Below are 19,317 nucleotides of genomic sequence, written 5' to 3'. Positions count from 1 at the left end.
CCACAGGGGTCAGTCCTGGGTCCAGTGCTAGTCCAGATGGTCATTAATTACTTGGATAACAGCACGGAGACTATGCTTATGGAACGTGCAGGTGACACCAAGCTGGGAAAAGGTTGTAAGCACTTTGGAAGACAGGAGTAGAATTCAAAACAACCTTGACAAATTAGGGAATTGGTCTGAAATTAACAAGAGGATGAAATTCAACAAAGACAAGTGCAAAGTACTTCACTTAGAGGGTGGGTGTGTGGGGGGATCAAATGCACAACTGCAAACTGGGGACTAACCAGCTAGGTGGTAGTTCTACTGAAAGATCTGGGGGTTCTAGCAGATCAAACTGAATAGGAGTCATCGCTGTGATGAAGCTGTGAAAGAGACTAATCTCATTCTGGGGTGTATGAACAGGGGTGTCGTGTGTAAAACCCGGGAGGTAACAGTCAGGCTCTACTCGGCACTGGTGAGGACCCAGCTGGAGTCGTGTGCAATCCTGGGTGCCACACTTTGGAAAGACGCGGACAAATTGGAGAGAGTCCAAAGCAGAGCAACAAAAAAAGGTTAAAAGGTTTAGGAAACCCAGACTACGAAGGGCATGTTTAGTCTTGAGAAAAGACGACTGGGGGGGGGCCTGAGAACAGTCTGCAGACATACTAAGGGCTGTTATAAAGACAACGGGGATCAATTGTTCATGTCCACAGGAGAAGCAGTAATGGGCTTAGTCTGCAGGAGGGGAGATCTCGGTGAGATACGAGGAAGAAGTCTCTGACTCTCAGGGTAGCTAAACTCTGGAACAGGCTTCACAGAGAGTCTGTGGATTCCCCAGCGCTGGAACCTTTTAAGAACAGGTTGGACGAACACCTGTCAGGGATGGTCTAGGTTCACGTGGTCCTGCCCTAGTGCAGAGGGCTGGACTTGACTTCGAGGTCCCTTCCAGCCCCCCATTTCTGTGATTCTATAACCAGGGCACCAGGATAGTCTGCAGGTCCATTGTGCAACTTAAAATCTGACTCAAACTTTCAGGATTAAAGTCACAGGATACTAGACTAGACGGCCCACTGCACTTTGTGCGCAGCAAATTCAGTGCAACTTCCCCACCCAAACGCCAAGAGCCCCACACAGAACAGCCACCCAGCCTGAAAAGGATGAAGACTTCAGCCTGGTCTAGGCTCAGTAGGGTCAACATAGCTACGGCGCTCAGTGGTATGAGAAATTCCACCCCTGCGCACCGCAGTTCGGTCTCCCCCCCGGTGTAGACATGGCTACGCCGCTGTAGTGCCTGTAGCGTAGGCTCAGCCTACGCAGCAGCCCAGAGGGTTTGCTACTATTCAGTGGAAATGTAACTTCTCTGGCGTCTGTAACCGGGGATCCAGTTTCTGCTGCACACGCGGCAGGCAGTACCTGCTGGCAATGACCGCTGTGTTTCTGTGCTATTCCGGGCAGCCAAGCCTTTGTCAGGAGGGTTTACACACGACGACTGTCACACAGGAGTAGGGAAAAGAGGGTCTTTCTTTAAGGCTATAAATACATTTCTGTACTGTCCTTCCAGCCTAGACAAGTCCAGCAGGAGAGCTAAACTTGCCGTTGGGAGCAGGATGGGCTGAGGGGTTTGGGCTAGAACGGCTCACCTGCTGGAGCTGAGCTACCATGGCATTTAGTGCTGCGGTACCAAGTATCCAGGCTAGTGGGCACTGCAAGAGCAGAGAGGGAGTGTTCGAACCTTCCACGCTCACTCTCACCCCAGTAGTTTCGCTGGTTCTAATTAATGGACGAGCGGACAATGCAGGCCAGGCTGTCCACTGACAGCAGCCTCCACTTCCCACCTATTCCCGGATCCTAGCAGCCACAGGACAAATGCTACAAGGCGACGAAGGAGCCAGGGCTGGCAGCAGGCTCACCTTGCTCTCCTGGTTCCCGTAGGCTAGGAGCTGAAGGCAGTCAGTGGTGATGGCGAGGAATTTCGGGTTGTTCTTGTTCAGCAGGGGAACCATCTTCTGGAGGCCGTCAGCCAGGCGCACCGCCATCTTGGCGCCTTCCTGGTAGAGCAGCAGGTTGTGCAGGGTGGTGATTGCGTAGAACAAGACCGACTCGACCGGAGAGCTAGGGACGAGAGCATGACGGGGAATCAGGCCACAGCAGCAGGTGGCTGAAGGCCGATGTGTGGGCGCCTTCATGCTTGCTACGGGGAGGACAGCCCATGGGAAGGCAGGCCGCAGAGCGGTACCGGGCACTGCATGCTGGGAGGTGTAGTTCTGGCAGACTGCACCTCCATATTAGGAATGGAAGGGCTGCTGCAGGCAGCACCATTTTATGCCAGTTGGGCGTGGCCCCCTGGCAAGTGGCCACCGAAGCGCGGTGCTGGAAAAGTTCAGCCCCTCTGGGATCAGCATGGAACAGAAGCTAGCACTGTGCTGTCCCTAGCTCCGCTCCTCGCTAGCCCAGCAGTCACTTCTCAAGCACAGCTTAAACCTCACTGGTGAGCGCAACACCAGGGGGGCCCAAAACAGACATCTGTGGCATTCCCACTATGGCCAGGGTGGCCAGATGGAGGGAGTCTCTGGATTTCGCAAAGCGCTATAAGCTCAGGAGACTGCGTAGCCAGCTCGGCAGAGGAGATTCCAAGCGAGAAAGCAAAGATGCCTCTGACTAGGGAATGGGCTCGGCTAAGCCTGCAGCCTACTGACCAGGCCTGCAGCAGTTGTCAGACAAGGAGCTTTGCAATGCCAGTAGACTGGCCACACCAGAGCGCTATCAACGCCTCTCACCTGCCCTGGCTCCGCTCCCTCCCAGCCACACTATACAGCAAGCAGCTGTCCCACTGAACAGACTCTGGGTGAGCGCAGCATTAGCAGTCACTCCAGAGCCTGTCAGCTCAGCGCCATACACCCGCACATTGCCACCTGGTACCTGAGCATCCGCACGAGAGCTGGGATGCCTCCAGATTTGAAGATGGCCAGGAGCCCCTCACGGTGGTGTGAGAGGTTGTGCAGGATGCTGGTGGTGCAGCGGGCCGTGTCCAAGTCGCTGGTGTGCTGCATGGCACGCACCACCGCTGCCACAATCTGTGGGGACTGCATCAGGGCACGGCGCGATGCCTCCTTCTTGGACAGCTGGTTCACTATCATGGCCGCTTTGCTGACCACAACCTGGGGAGAGAGACGGCTGCAGATGGGAGAGGGGTCCCAGCCAACGCTATGAACCAGGAGATTACAGAGCAGCGAGGGAGCCGAGTCTCCCACTAAAGAAGCCAGAAGAGGTTTCCTGCCTTTCAGGTGGATAGCGCTGCACGTGGGGCAGCTGGATCCGCTGTACCTTACTGATCTGCTGGGCCAGAGGGGTGGGAAAGACTCTGCTCAAGGGGCTGAGAGCCCGCACAGCTAGAAGAACAAGGGAGACTTGTGCGAGGGCAGCTATTTAACAAAACGGTTCCACAACGCACAGCAGCAGGGCAGGCGGTGGCCAGGGCTCAGGCGCTCTGGCACAGCAGGGGGTGGGAAGGGAGAAGCAGCCAGAGGGGCAATGCGTCAGGTTTTTCTAAAAGCTCTGCTCTAGGTGGTCTTTTGGGGCAGCTCTCTGGCCTGCGCATATAGGAGGTCACAACGGTCCCTTCTGGCCTTGGAATCTATGCAGCACTAGGGTGCAGGCTGCCCTGTCTGGCCATCTGGCCAAAGCCAGGAGCGCTAAGGTCACACGAGGTAGTAAAAGGACAGGAGGGGGAGGGGAAGCACTGAGTACAGATGTAAAGGGACACAGCTGTCCTGGGTCGGGTCCCCCCTAGCTGCAGCAGGGGGGATGGGCCATGTGACCACAGTGCTTTACAAAGGAGAGGGGCGTTGGTCAGCGTTGGCTGTATCTCCTCTGAGGTCCCAGGCACGTTGCAGCAGCCTCCCCCACCAGAGCTATGCTTCCAGGCAAGCACGCAGCTAGGAGGCTTGTAGCCTGAGTCCCAGAGCACGCCCCGGACAAGAGCGTGCATTGAGCAGAGTTTGCTCCCTTACCGGGTCCTCGTCATTCAGCAGCTTGGTGAGCTCTGGGATGGCCCGGGTGGCCAGCTCCGCATCGTCCTGGTAGTTGATCAGATGCACAATGGCAGATTTCAGCATCTGCGAGGGCTCGGCCAGCCTCTGCACATTGGTCTGCTGGCCCTCGATGTGAGTGGTCATGAGCAGGGATCGGTCCTCCACGGTCTCTGGGTACATGGCAGCCCGGACACGCTGGGCCCGTGTCATGGCCAGCTGAGACTCCATGTCTGCTGCTGCAGGGAGCAGAGGGGGGAGGGAATGTTAAACTCCCAAGCGCCGCAGAGTTCACTGCCAGGCCTCCAGATTTCTATTAGCTGAGCAGGAGCTTAACAAAAGGACACCGGTAACGTCAGCATCCCAGCACGCCCCGCAAGGAGCCACGTTGTAAACAGATACAGCAGCAGCAGAGATAAGGGAACACTTAATTAAGCAGCATAATTAGGGAATTGTCACACAAGGCCTGTTAATTTTTTTTTTTAATTAAGGGCATTTGCAAGTTGGGACCAGCTGGCTCAGGGGATTGGAATGGCATTTGGAGGCCTTTCACCGTGGGGTTTGTTGGGACAGATCCAGCTCTTACCACCAATTGCCACCTGTAACCTCTGGGAACAGCTGGTGGCTTTGGTCCAGTTCCTAGCAGACAAACCATCCCCAAATCACACCATTGCCTAGGGCCAAGGTAGGGCCTGAGCTACTCCACTGTAAGGCCTGGTCTACACCTAGAACTTAGGTCAACCTAGCTACTTCGCTCAGGGCTGGGACAAAGGATTCTTCCGTCCACCTAGCAACAGCCTCGGAGAGGTGGATTACCTGCCTGGATGGAAAGCCCCTTCTGATGCTGCAGGAAGTATCTAGGCTAAAGCAGCACACTGCAGCACTGTGCCTCTTCTGCGGGAAAGGGGATTTACCATCTGGGACCAGTAATCTGATCCCTTTACTCAGAGATAAATACAGGAGAGAGCCACTAGAACGGAGTCCAGCGTTAGCAGGGAAGAGTTCAATGATTCACTCTCTAGTTAGAGAGAAACAGAGCCAGGGTCTTCTACTTAGCGTCACAGAAGCTGTCCCTCCCCACCTCAGCCCAGCCTGGGTATTGTAGCTGTCATTCTGGCTATGGCAGGCTCTGCTAACAATGTGCAGGTGTTTGGGGTACAGGGAAAAAGGGGAGGAAGAGAACTTTTTCTGGTTTTCTTCCCCTCTGTTTCAGACATGTCAGAGTCGCACCATCACCAGCTACTGTGTGCAAGCGACAAGCTGAATGCCTGGGAACAGTTTTGCAAACAGTCCCTGAGCAGCCAGGTAATTGAGAGGCACAGATGGCTGATCACTAGGCTGGGATCAGACGGCTCCTATCTTGAGAACACAGCTTAAAGCGCCATTGAGGCATACGTGGAGACCGAGCTCAGAATTAGAGATGTGGTTACGCCACAAAACACCCTCTCTGTATGAGATCCTTCCTGCACTCAGACGTGCTGCCAACAGTTCACCAGGGCAGGGAGACAGGGGAAGGTATTTTAAGCTGCAGTGACCGCCCAGGCATGGAGAAGACAAAGGATTTATGGAGATGCGTCCAGAGTTGGGTAGATCAAGTACAGGACATGGGAGAATGTGTGAGGGAGATGGAGAAAGGCTGGGATGGAGCACTAGAATTTCTGCACAACCCCCATCCGAGCATCTGGTTTGCTCATCACCAACTTTATATCCTGGCCACCTGTGTCCCGTACCTGCCGCTGGGCCCAGGCCCTGGCTCCCCGCCTCTCTGTAGGTGGTTGTCTTGATGGTGTACTGCTTGGCGTAGAGGTCCTCGTCATCCGCCATGCATTTGCTGCTGACCGACGGCACCTGGGTGTTCACCCCAGAATGTATGCCAGAGTCGTAGGTGTAGGTCTGCTGCCACTCCGTCACCTTGATCGGCTGCTCCATCATGTTCATCACCTCCATTGCTGCTCTGCAGGGAGAAGGGGAAGGAAGTTAGAGACTCCATCCAGCACATGGGCAAACTGAGCCAGCAGACAGCTTTCCTGGCCAGAATCCCCCCCCTCCCCTCACAGACCCAGGCTAACACACCATCAGTAGCTAAGTGCTGCTCGCCCGTGACCCTCCCACACATGCAGAGATCACTATCTGCCGTTTTCTTATTAACGAGATGAAAGGATGAACCAAGATGACAAATCCCACAGCTCAGCACTTTGCCTCTCGTGTTGCAACATGAAAGGAGGCTGTGGCAGGTACGGGCAGCTCCCCACGGCCGTTACTCGCTGTAGAAGGGGGTGGGTTATTCTCGGTTCCCGAAGGCATGCGCAGAACATCCCGTGCCGAGGGACAGCTCCCCTGCTATTCCGGGCAGCACAGAGGAGCTTTTTAAAGAGCCGTTTCCGGACAGACGAACTGGCAGAAAGCTGAAGCCAGCCACAAGGGTTTGGAGTTCAGAATAAAAACGGGCTTTTCAGAGATGTTTCTGAGACAGCCTGAGTGCACCCAAAAATAAGGCAAGCCACGCTAGCCTGTCCCAGTGAAATGCCCTCCGACTGGGTGCCGGACCCAGGGCTAAGACAAGCTGCTGTATCCATGCCACAGGAGATGCCCAGGAGAACAGGTACCGCCGTCCCAGGGCAGGTACTTACCAGGATGCAATAAGCCGAGTATCGGCACCTCCAGGCAAGATCTCTTACACCCCGAGTGATGGAATTCGAATGGAAACAGCTCTGCAGAGTCTCCTCTAGACTGCCATGCAGGAGAGCCAGGCTGGATCACCACTCTCCTTTCCGGGGCTGGCAGCAGCCGGCTCAGCCCCTGGGGGAGGAGACGCCAAGCTCTCCCGCCCAAGCAGCCACCGCCCCATGCTGCTAGGAGTGGCTTGCAAGGGAGTGCCAGATTCCAGCTCGATACCCTGCTCAGCCATTAAGGTGGGGACAGCCACAAGGAACCTGGATCAGGGTAGGAATCCCTTGTGCTTCCCCAAGGCTGTCAGCACTCTGGACTGATTCCAGCATTTCTGCCAAGTGTGAACTGGGAATCCAGCCTTTCCCACAGTGGAAATGCACTTTCTTCAGGTGTATCCCCTGCCTGTCCACACTCACCCTGCACAGCCTCGGTCTCAGCCCCATGGCCCCCCAGATTTGCCTAGAGCAGTCCCATTCCCAGGAGAGCAGACAGCTGCTGCAGAGGTATTTAGAGAAACACAGAGCAAGCAAGGAAATAGCCACTGGACATTGGCAGGATGGGATTTGGATGTAGGGTGACCAGACAGCAAGTGTGAAAAATCGGTACAGGACTGGGGGGTAATAGAGGCCTATATAAGAAAAAGACCCAAATAGTGGGACTGTCCCTATAAAATTAGGACATCTGGTCACCCTACTTGGATGCACATTCTGTACGATGCAATTGCAGCCTGTGCTACTAACGGAGACCCCATTGCACTAAAGGGTTAATGGAGAAGAGCTGCAGCTGGGTGTGGACACACCCAGGATAGGAATGCCAGTTAATCATGGGGGCTCTCTGGGTAGGGGGCTCCTCCAGATGCTGGCGGACAGGAAGGACACATTCCTGAGAGAACCTGGCGAAACAATGGAAACACCGGGAGCCAGGGGCGAGACTGATCTCGTTAGTCACCTGAACGGGTGCTTTCAGCTGAGACTTGGCAGCTCAGAGCTTGGGAAAAGGATATGGAGCTTTCACCTCTAGGTCACTGGCTTGAATCTGGCACATGCGGCTAGCAGCTAAGTGAGTCTAACAGCTGCTTGGCCTACACCCAGTGAGCTGGTGGGTCTCCGGCCAGCTCGGAGGGGGACGCTTGTTTGCACTCTTAGCAGAGCGCAGCCATTCAGTGCTTGACTTAAGATGGAACCCGCTTCCTCTCAGGGACGGTCCCATGAGGTTAATAAAGCCAAGACCGGTGCTGTGGGCCAACCAAGCCCACAGCCGAAGCATACGCGCGCGCACACACACAGGCCGCGCATGCTCAGCCAGCTCAGTAAGGAAGTGCGCTTCCTTGCAAGCCATGTTTACCCTACTTTAACCAAGCGTTTCTCTTTATTTAAAGCTCCAGCTGGCATTTGTTTCTGCTCCACCCAGCTGTGCATTGAGCCGAATGCCAAGAGATACCAACAGCTACTTATCTCGGAGCGGACGGCCCAGACTCGTATTCACGCCAGCTGAGCGGCTGCCCCGTGACCCTCTCAGGTTGGGATTAGAGGGTCACTTTCTCCCCCAATAGGCACCTCAGGTCCACAGAAAACAGGAGGGGGCCCCGATTCCAAGCAACATCCAGACCCTGAGGAAGGGGTTCTGGAATCTCTGCAATCCAGCTGCGTTATTGGCGAGGAGTTGGCAGCATGTGGAGGGAGGGAGGTACTGCAGGTGGTAAAGCAGGTTTCTCAAACCCCCACCCCAGCACAGCGATGTCCGGATGCTAACAGGGCAAGTGACTCTGGAATAGGCCTCCTTCCCATTGGCACAAGCCAGACACCCTAATGGAGCCGTCCCTATGGTCCTTAGGACGGGGTGGGGGGAGGTTTCTGCAGGGGGGCTGGGTTTCAGCCCAGAGCTCCAAACAAGGGATGAGTAGTAAGCCAGACCCCAGCCCCGTCTGCATATGCAGGTAGGGCACTGTCCTGCTCACCTGGAAAGCACCTAGCGCTTCTGGGGCAATACCACAAATAACTGAGTAATGCTTGGCCTCCTCCCTGCCCAGCCCTGCCAGCCTCACCCCACTCAGTAGCTCTCTGTAAGACCCACCTTGCCAGCGCACTGCAGTAACAGGCAGCGTAGAATCGCAAGCAGGAGTGCCAGGCTAAAGAATTCGGGCAAGGAGCTTGCTGCTTACTGTCTGGACTGCATGTCGGTTTGCACCAGCGTGACTTCTCTAAAGCAAGTGGAGTACATTATAGCCAGGGCTGATTGGGGTGGGAGGGATCAATTGTACTGGGGCCCCAAAACCTCTGCAACTGGGGTGAAATGGGAGGAGGGCCCCACTGAACCTGACCTACCTGGGACACAAATTTCTCTTGAAAGGTCTGATTATAGCCCCAGCCTTTGTACTGAGAGCAGGGCTCCGTTTTGCAGAGCTATTCCTCAGACCCACCCCAGAGGGTGTATGGGGGACGAAGCTCAAGGGGCTGGAGCACGGCTGGCTGGTAGCAAGGGCAGCTCTAACCCTGCCTGCTTCCGGCTCACGTCAGACAAACTCTGTGCCTCGCTTTCCCCACATCTGCACAGATCCACTAAAGCATTCAACGCTTCTACTGGGGGCTGCTTATCCCCAGCATCAGCGTGTGTTTATGCACTCGGGATTATTGGAGAAAAACAGGCCATGCCGCAGATGGCTCCAAACAGGGCCCTGCCCTGGGGACGGCTTGGGTAAACACAGGGGAAGCTTTCCAGGAAAGAGAGCCTGGGTGTGGTCTGCACTAGGAGACAATGAAGGCCATTCCCCTGCTGCTATGCATTTCCCCAGCCCCATCTGTGTCGAGGCATCCAGGGTGGGGTTCTAACACTCAAGATGGAAGGGAGTCCCCTCTCTACCCTGCTGTCTACCCCCTTCCTGGGCTCCTCTGGGGAGACGGGAGGTTGCTCAGGACAACGCTCAGGTCAGGAGTGACCCAGGCTGATGCACAGAGCCAGGAGAGCTGCCTTTTATGGCCAGTCTCCACTCGGACTTCATTCCCACTCCCAAGGTTTGCAGGGCCCTTTGAGAGCAGGAGATCCATAGTCCGCCCTCCGCATTGCCTGTGACCCAGACACAGAGTCACAACAAGTCAGGGAAGGGAGGGATGAGTCACAGTTTCAGACTTGATAAGAGAAGTGAGCAGCTGTTCTGTCAGGAAGTTTGACTGGTCGAGTGCATGTCCAAAGGAGAGGTTTAATTACCACCTTCCACTAATACTCTGAGTCATGTGTGGAAGGAGCTGGACCAGGAGAGCTCTATGCTGACTGCTCCCCTCCACCCAGGAACAGACCCAAGCCAAGCGATTTCATGGGACAGCCCAGCCCACGAAAGCTACAATGCAGCCATTTCAGTGCCTGAGCTGGCAGGAAGTTGGTCCAACCCTGACCCCCATTTCCCTCGGGCGGCTGACTTGGTGGCACATCTTATGTCTGAGTCAGGGCGTTGGGTGGCGGCACCAGATTTTATAGAGCAGATGGGGGTTGCACCTTGCTGCGTCGGGACGAGGTCCGCTCAGGATTCGTTACTGAGAAGGTTGTTTTTCTTGGTGAAAACACGTCTGAGCACCGCCAGCAGTTCCCAGGCAGCCCTGTGTTATAATGAACAGCACAGAGCCATGTTCAAGGGAGAGCGAATCTGACCCAGGGCCTGGCAATGCATTCAGACAAACCCACGCAGGGACAGAATTCAAAGAGGAGTCCAAATGAAGCTAAAAGTGTTGCCTAGCTGAGTTAGAACAGGGGTCAGGAAATCTGGTTCTACTATTCCCAGCTCTGCCACGGATTGAATTTGGACAAGTCACTCCACTTATGCACCTCAGTTTCCCCGACCTATAAAATAGGTGAACCACACTGAAAATTAAACCTCACCAGTTTAGTGCTATGAAAGTCTATTAGATCGCTGAAATCCACACAACACTAGCACACGGACACGCCCGCTCACCATCTTCTACCTAGTCTCCCGGGACCATTCCAGGTACATTTTAAGGGCAGTTTTCTACTCTTGTCTGTCTGTAATTTTAAGCTATAAAGTTGTAATTGTATTTACTGGTTAGGTTACAACTTTAATGGCTTGTGCATAATGTATGCTTATGCAGTAGTAAAAAAGGCAAAGAGAACCACTAATGGAAGCTGCTCACGCTGTTTACTCCCCATCATGTGTCAACAGGATATGCTGGGGGGAGGGGGGGGTGGAGATCAGGGTTGAACTAATGCAAAGCACTGGGGTCAAGCAGAACACAGAACGTGGTCTCCACACAGCACAGGAGCATTCAGTGGTCAGTGAGCGGTTAACAAAGGTAAGCACAAATCCAAGTTTCCAGAAAAAGGCGAGAGTCGATAGCGGACTCAGTGCTGAAAATAGACTGGTCTTACATTCAGCATTTCAGCCCATGTCTCTTGTTATCCTGATAGGTTTGAGATACTTCTGTCCCTCTTCTTGCAACTGTAAATGAAGTGAACTTAAACCGCTGGGTACGTAAATACAAAGGGTCAGTCTGAAAACTGCGCCAAGATTTTTAAAAAACAATTCTCTTTGCAGTGTCAGGTGGGCGGGATGTAAGTTGCAGGCTGACAGCAATCAGTCAAGGGGACAACAAACAAAGCAGTGGCAGCCAGGAGACCCTCAGCACAAGGCACTGAGCAGCAGCCTGAGACAAATGACATTGTCCTAAAGTCACCACTTGTTATAGAAGGGCACCTGCAGAGCTCATCCCAGGGCGAGGTGTGCTACCAAGTCCATGTCACAGCATGCATGCCCCTCTAAATACACAGCCCAGGTCACTCCCCGCGAGTACTTCCCCTGCCGCGGGGAGGCTGGCCTTTAAGCCACAATAAAAGCAAGGGAATTACTAAGTCCTGGAGTGAGTATTGACCCACTTCTGTTCCACAGCTTGGTCAGTTCCGCGTGCCACAAAAAAACCACAGCTAGTTCCCAGGGCACCAGACAGCAGGAGCAGCTTTCTTTACAGCTGAGCAGACAGAGGTTTTGCAATTTGGACAGCAAACTGGGGATATCTAAATACAAGCACCTGGGTGGACAAGGAGATGGGAAACACTTCGCGCTTCTCAAATCTTCTCCCACGCCCCAGTGAGGTAGGTGGGGAAAATGGCAGGGAGGTGAGGTGAATCTCACAGCGCCACAGAGCGCGTCTGGGCCATAAGGAGGAACAGAATTTACGAAGGTGTGGCTCGTGTGTAACCTGCATGTTATCCCAAAGCAGAGGCCACCTACAGAGGGAGGAGATAGCCATGAGCATATGGAGCCAAAACTCCAGAAAGTAAGTGTTCCTAAACTGGCTGAGTATACACAAACACACACACACAGGAGGACGGTGGGTCAGAGAGAACAGTGGAGTCAAGGGGAGGGATTTTCACAGCAGTCTAGGAGATTTAAACACCTTTCGGTAGGGTTAATTGAAGAGGTGTCTCAATCCCTTCACCTACTTTGAAGATCTCAACCAAAAACCTTACAGATAAGACGAGGAAGCAAAATGCAAGTGGATAGTAGTTGAGGCATGGAATTGGAAGCCGAAGAGGTCCAAGAAGGGTTGACTGGAGCCTATGGAAGGACTAGGAATGGGTCCAATCACAGCCACTGCATGTTAACTCTGCATTGAAATTCAGGTTTTGCTAAAGAGGGGCAATTTTCTATTTAAGGAAAAGCGAGGTGTCCCCTAAGGCCAGGTGTGTAACCCTGAGGGGAATCAGACCATCTGCCTCCCTCCAGCACCGCACAGCATGAGCAGGGCTGCTGGAGGATGTCCAATCAGAGGCCAGCAGAAGGAGCAGGTTTTGTTAATTCAGTCTAGCACCTAAAGAGTGCATGAACTATGAGGAGGGGCTGGTTACAGAGAGACTGAGCATATATGTGGACAGTAACTGCTGCTCAGAGCTGAAGGAGTTTGACAGCCACTTATTTTCCAAGCATGCCTGGGTTCGGCTGGAACACTGACTGCTCTCACGGCTCTGCATAATGCATGAGCCGCTGTAGTTTTTCCAGGGTAGATGGCAATCATTTAAGCTTACAAATCAAAAGCTAGTCCAGGGGTATTTTACAAGCTTAAATGAGCTGGGCCTGGTAAATTTTGGCTGCAAACAGGATAACAATTTTCAAGGCACTGCATGTGACTATCTGCTCTAAGAGGCTTTGTACAAATAGTGGGCAAGCCAATGCCCCTGGGACACGGCATCTCTAGTCCCACAACACAGCTAGCCACTCAGATGTGCAGGCAAATTATGTTGGCTAAGGTACCAATCTCTTTGAGAGTAGCCCAACGAGTCTGTTTCCCAGATTAAGACTTCAGGCCAGATGTCTGGCACCAGCTTTCTTCCATTCCTTCACAGCACTCACCATGAGGCTTCAGAATGCGCCAGACCCAGTCTTGCAACTGCCCAACTCCGTGAGAGGATAGAGTTAATGGCGAGCAGCCGGAGCGCAGCACTGCCCAAACACAGAGCAGCTTCGTTAAAGGTGGGAACAGCTGCAGGAGCATGAAGGATCAGTATTGGTTTGCAGGCCACTGGAACAGAGGGGCCAGAGATCATGACAGGGCCAAAAGCAGGTTCTCCTGGCCTCTGTTGGCAAGGACCCTGCTAGGCAATAACAGATGAATGGCAAAGGAGACAGCTGGGAAAACTGTACAGTACAAGATTCTACTTGTTTATAGAATGGCCTTCCTGGAATTCCTTGCAAGTGTATTCAGTTAGGAATTAGTATTATTCAGAGTGAGCACGCATCTTCCTTGGGGAGCAGGAGAATGGACTCCCCCCCCCACACACACCCACCTCTCTGGGGATGGGGATGAGGAAGGAAGCAGGTTCTATTCAGTTCAGAGCTGCACTGGAAATATGAAAGGGGATTTTAGCCTTTTGATTGTAGGAGTGAAAGCGAATGAGGTATATTAATGCAACAAAGAGCCTTCCAAGCGGAGGCTGTGTTTGTACTTTGACCTAGTTTTCTCCAGAGTTTAATCCATGCTACAGAATAAGAAAAAGCCACATTTCAACCCATCTGGCAGCCTTTGGTCAGAGGCACGGAGCGAGCTAGTAATGAGCCTGCTCGTTCGCACCTTGAGAAGTGTCTTTGTAGGGTTAGGAAGCAGCACTGCTCAAGCAAGGAGTGAGCCTGCAGCAAGTGCGCGTCTAGGCAACTGAGCCAGCAGAAAGAGAATGTCGCTGTTTGACTAAGGGGTCGGGAAATGGCACCAGCTCCAGGAACTCTCCATTCTGGGTGGTTCTGCTGTGCTCCCCACGGTACAAGTGCATTGTGAGACCTAGGAGTCCCGGAAGAGAATCCAGCTGTGTCCCCTTGTCAGATCAGGGGCTTTAGCACAGGAAAAAAAGTGAAATTCATTCTGAAGGCAGCAAGATACATGGTTATTCTGGCCTCCCCGTTGGGGCAACATGCCAAGTGGGTGGTCAACAGTTCCCACCGCTGCAGAGATGCCTAACCGCTGCTGCAGCAGAGCTGGTCAATTGGGAGGTTTGGGCCAGTAATTTGGAGGGACTGGAAGAAAGGACGCCTTTGTCTTCCCCCTGTTCAGTGCAGAGAGATAAGCACAGGGAAGTATGCTCTGCGCCACTGCAATCGTAACAGAGAACAAGGTAGCAATGCAACCATGCATAGTCTTCTGTAGAGCAAATGACATGCAAAACATTCGCTCAGCCTTGAGAATCTCTCTTTCAGTGCCAGGCTGCTCTGCCTCATTCCCCCCATACCAGCTACGTGGCCTCCTGCTCCAAAGCGGCAGATATGGAGTTTCTCCCCATGCCTTCCGAGTCAAAGAGAATCCTTTCCCCAGGATATTAGCCCTGAAGAAGTCTCAGGAGAGCATTCGCTGTCACGAAGGCAATGCCCTTGGTAGTCACTAGCATGACGAAAGCTGACCTACAGAGTGCAGGCATGTAAACAGAGATTAGGTTAACTGGTCTGTACGTAAAAAGGTCTCCAATACCACAAACACCCCACTCGGATTTGGAAAGAGCGAGAGAACTTGCGGGAAGACCGCACCAAGAGGAGCTGAAGTGAGAAGTGACAAGAGGATCCAGGCAGTGACCACTGGTGCCAACACTCAGTCTGGTATTTACCTTAAAGCCATGGGAACATGCTACAATCTCCTCCACTCTTGAAGTGCTTCGCCTTCTTGCTGTGGAGGACAGTTAGAAAATGTGGCCCAGAAGGCGTAAAAACCAGAAGGCAAATTTAAAAAAAAAAATGGAATTTAAGTCTCGTGATTTTGGGGGTCAGACTCACAAGTTCTGAACTCTGAGTTGGCAGCATTGCAGGGGCCTTCAGGGAAAGTGGAGCACTGACAGACCACCACACAAGGGACAGGGTCCCCCTTCCCTGTAACAAACCGGAACCAATTCTGCCACCAAAAATTTCTGCATTCAGAGATGGGGTCATTATATCAGGACTCATCTGTTAAAAAAACATGATCCAGGTACCTGCTAGGCTGCTCCCCTCCCATGCTTGTGGGGTGGTGTAGCAATGAGAAGCCAACAGGAAATGCTTATTATGAGGAGCGGGGGGAGTTTTCCCATTCTATTAGCCTCTACAGCAGCGACTCCAGATCTCTCCCTGGAGATCACATGAAGGTCAAGCCCTGCTCCTTTAATGGAGCGCTGGACAGTAATACGCAGCACGCTCCCATCCATCACTCTGGAAGTGCTCTGCTGGCAGGAGCGGGAGACATGGGCTTGCCACTCAACACTAATGCAGCCCCACACCCTTTGTTGTGCCAGCACAGGAGCTGGAGATAGCCAGATAGGAGGATCCACACCTGCTAAGCAAGCACCTCCTAGACAATGACCCTGAGCAGCTGTCTGAAGGGTGCGAAGCACCCACTGAACACAGTACAGAAGGGTAACTGGGAGGCAGGGACCAGATCACACTGTGGCAGCTCTGTACATTGACCGGGTCATTGGGGCTTACAGCATGAATACCTTGGTTTAGTTTAACAACAAGCAATTGGTAAAAAAACAGGAAGCAGAACAATGGCTTGAGATAGCCGCCCATCTGCCAACACTTATGGGACATCATAAGAGAAATTCCCTTTGATGTTCTACCTCTGACCACCTGCTGAGCTCCCCCAACTAGGTTTGTCCAGGGCGGGGCCCAAGCCTGGGAACACAGGAGAAAGAAAACCCGACTAGATTTAAAAGGACACACCCTCAACCAGGGAAAGAAAGTTACAGGGAAAGGGACGGACATCTGTGTAGCCGGGGACAGAGAAGCTTCCTGCGGGTCTCCACCAGAGGATGGCAATGCTTCTGGGAAGAGTCCTGCATATAGACCGTTTTTAAGACCTTTTTTCCCCTCCCTCCCTCCTTACTGCTGCTGTTACAGATTCACCACTTGGCTTTAAAGAAGGCTGCTAGTCACTATCTACCACTGGTCACAGACTCTGGAAGGGCAGAACCATGGGTCCGAACCCAGTCAGAGCTGATGGTTAAGCTCGGTTGATGCACAGGATGGTGCAGCTCAACGCCAGGTCTCGGAGTGGAAGAACTGCACGATTCCATACCAGAAGTCACGGCATGAGGCCTGGAGCCTGTGGTGCGTAGTCAGAGGGGACAGAGCTGCAGCGAGCTCTGTACTTGTGACCCTGGAACCAAGGAGGATGTGGGGAGACTATCCAGGAAGCTGAGATCATCTATTGGACTGTTCCACATCCTCAAAGGGGACAGCAGCAGCTGCACTGCCCCGAGCATGCTTCTTTCTAGAGATCTGTCAGAGCTAAGAAAAGTCCAGATGCCAACGCGGAGCATGGAATGAAAGTGGACTGAGTGTCACCTAGCTTGATCACCAGAAAGATTCAACAACCACACAAGATACCGCCCTACTGAACTGGTTCAGTGTAATTACTGCAGAGAAGCTGGGGCTAACCTGCGCTTTTTCAACTGCAAGTGTTTGGCTTGCAGTTACAAGGGCTACTGCTTATAGGACAAATGCTGACCATTAATCATGAATGATCACTAGCAAGAGGGGAAAGCCATGGAGATTCCAGACTGGCCAACTGCATGCGCATGTTGGAAGGACATGAAATTAGATGTGAAAAGTTTATTTAAAGGGCACAAAAAAGTGTCAAAACAGAACCAAGTATCAGGTCAGGCTAGATGGTTTAGCCATCCACTCCCCCAGAGCAATGACTTTTTTTTTTTTAAAGGTTTAATTCTTTCCTACTACAATCCTGGAGTCAAGGAGTTAAGAATTCTGACAAGGAGCAGAGGAAGCTACAGCTGGAAAGAGAGAGACTAGAAGCCTCCTATCTCCAAAGTTATTTGATCTGCATCCAGACAGCTTCATCTTTGCACAGATAACGTCTGACAAGGAAGTCTCCAATAAATATGCATCTATTTGCAGCTCGAATGCCTGCGTCTAGCCCTTTCCTTTTGCTCCCTGAGATAAACTTGCCCTTCTTTGTGTCGAGCAGGCAGCAGAATCTTTATTAGAGTTCCAACTTTAAACTGATTTACTGTTGAGCGACCCCAAAAAAGCAGCAGGGAAGCCATAAATATTGTTGCATAAAAAACAACAACAACCTATCCTCAGTGATGCTCAGCTCCTGGTCCTTACACTTCCAGTTGTCAGGCTCGAATCACTCAGAGCCAGCTTCACATGGGGGGAGGGAAGGAAGCAGGACTGATGGGTAGGAGCTATGCATATCAAGGCACAAGAGGAGGACAATGTGCCCCCATACTGGAGTGCGTGACTGCATCCTACCCCACCCTCCTTTCAAATCACAGGCCAATGTTGAAAGCCAGAACTGCCAGCTCCAGTTAAAAGGATTCGAGACTAAGAACACAGGGCTTACCAGAGCACTATTTAACCACTAAAATAGGTTAAATGAAGCTCAGGGATATTACATTAACCCCTTGGACAACACAGCGAGACCTGCTAAGCATCCTCTCAGCTTGGAGGGTGAATAGCCGTGCCGTTTAAGGGTTACACTGCCATAGCCAAACAGTCTAGTTACACTTTAGAAATCTTACCTTGTGCTTAGAATTTTTAGAAGATTTCAAACTAGAAGTGTTGACACTGAGCATCCTAAAGCACTACCCTGCGGAGGCAGGCCAGTAACTTTAAACACACCTTTGGGTAAGATGGTGTTAAGAGGGGGGAGTCCCCCAGTTTCCCCACACTTGGGAGTTTTCAGGGTTTCATTTGCCATTCTACATAGAGAACAAACCCAAAGCGAGCTGCTCTCCCCTACAGATGGAGCGAGGGAGGGAGCAGTCTCAACTACCTATTCTGCACACAAAGCAGCCCCTCCATTTTCCAGGAGAGAACAAAAGGTCAGAAGGGCTGTTGCTCTCCCCATTCAGGAATCGCATTGTTCACAGCTCTGTGCAAGTGGGATGAGCCTGAGCGAATGTAATTAGTTACTTAGGCATTTAAGGCAGTTTGACAAACACATGTAGCAAGAGGCACAGATTCTAAGGCAGGTGATCTCAAATCCTCCCACCAGCAAATTAGAGAACACTTAAAGTACAACGAGGAGTCCTTGTGGCACCTTAGAGACTAACAAATTTATTTGGGCATAAGCTTTCATGGGCTAGAGCCCACTTCATCAGATGTATGAAGTGAAAGATACAGGAGCAGGTATAATTACATGAAAGGATGGAGGGTTGCTTTACCAAGTGTGAGGTCAGTCTAATGAGATAAATCAATTAATAGCAGGATACCAAGGGAGGAAAAATAACTTTTGAAGTGGTAAGAGAGTGGCCCATTACAGATAGTTGACAAGAAGGTGTGAGTAACAGTAGGGAGAAATTAGTATTGGGGAAATTAAGTATAGGTTTTGTAATGACCCAACCACTCCCAGTCTTTATTCAGGCTTAATCTGATGGTATCCAGTTTGCAAATTAATTCCAGTTCTGCAGCTTCACTTTGGAGTCTGTTTTTGAAGGTTTTTTTTGTTGAAGAATTGCCACTGAGGTCTGTTATTGAGTGACCAGAGAGATTGAAGTGTTCTCCTACTGGTTTTTGAATTCCTGATGTCAGATGCGTGTCCATTTATTCTTTTGCGTAGAGATTGTCCGGTTTGGCCAATGTACATGGCAGAGGAGCATTGCTGGCACATGATGGCATAGATCACATTGGTAGATGTGCAGGTGATAGCCACACCATCCGGGGCTCGTTCACCTGCACATCTACCAATGTGATATATGCTTATGCCCAAATAAATTTGTTAGTCTCTAAGGTGCCACAAGGACTCCTCGTTGTTTTTGCTGATACAGACTAACACGGCTACCACTTTGAAACGCAAGGTACAGAAAGCTGGGAAGAGAGAAAGAAGCTAGAGACAAGTGCTGGTCTCTAGAGCACCCAGGAACAATGCCACACCTAGGGGAAGGAGAAGGGGTTTTCCCTTTTCACTCCATGTTCACGTCACAGCCCAAGTCCCAACCTGCAGAGGGCTTCACATGTCCAATTCACACTACACTTCCTGGAAGTGATCTGTAGACCCCAGAGGTCAGAAGAGTCTATCACGCCTGATTATCCCTCCTCTCACACAACAGTGAAAGTATTAGACAAAAAACAATTTCTTCTTAGTGCTGAGCCCTGATCCTAGCCTGCCTGTGACCTTACACACACACACACACACACACACACACACACACACACACACACACA

The 19,317-nt window shown here is 51.9% G+C and overlaps 1 protein-coding gene across 2 annotated transcripts in view; it reads right to left on the bottom strand.

Annotated features, from left to right (window-relative positions):
• JUP (junction plakoglobin) overlaps positions 1 to 19,317 on the bottom strand; it is a 51,193-nt gene that overhangs the window by 12,611 nt on the left and 19,265 nt on the right. The window contains exons 1-5 of one of the 2 annotated variants that reach the window (XM_024193434.3): positions 6,638 to 6,700; positions 5,738 to 5,961; positions 3,990 to 4,246; positions 2,899 to 3,137; positions 1,890 to 2,091 (exon numbers count right to left, since the gene is read on the bottom strand). In XM_024193434.3, the coding sequence (XP_024049202.1) occupies positions 1,890 to 2,091; positions 2,899 to 3,137; positions 3,990 to 4,246; positions 5,738 to 5,954 (915 nt within the window). In that variant the 5' untranslated portion in view covers positions 5,955 to 5,961; positions 6,638 to 6,700. Of the gene's footprint in view, positions 1 to 1,889; positions 2,092 to 2,898; positions 3,138 to 3,989; positions 4,247 to 5,737; positions 5,962 to 6,637; positions 6,701 to 19,317 lie in introns of those variants that run through there. The other variant, XM_024193433.2, reaches the window with a different exon arrangement.

Source organism: Terrapene carolina, unplaced genomic scaffold, assembly GCF_002925995.2.
Source record: "Terrapene carolina triunguis isolate 2854851 unplaced genomic scaffold, T_m_triunguis-2.0 Scaffold193, whole genome shotgun sequence".
Taxonomy (NCBI): domain Eukaryota; kingdom Metazoa; phylum Chordata; order Testudines; family Emydidae; genus Terrapene; species Terrapene triunguis.
The sequence above is the reverse complement of the archived record's forward strand: the minus strand, read 5'-3'. Positions and strand labels throughout refer to the sequence as shown.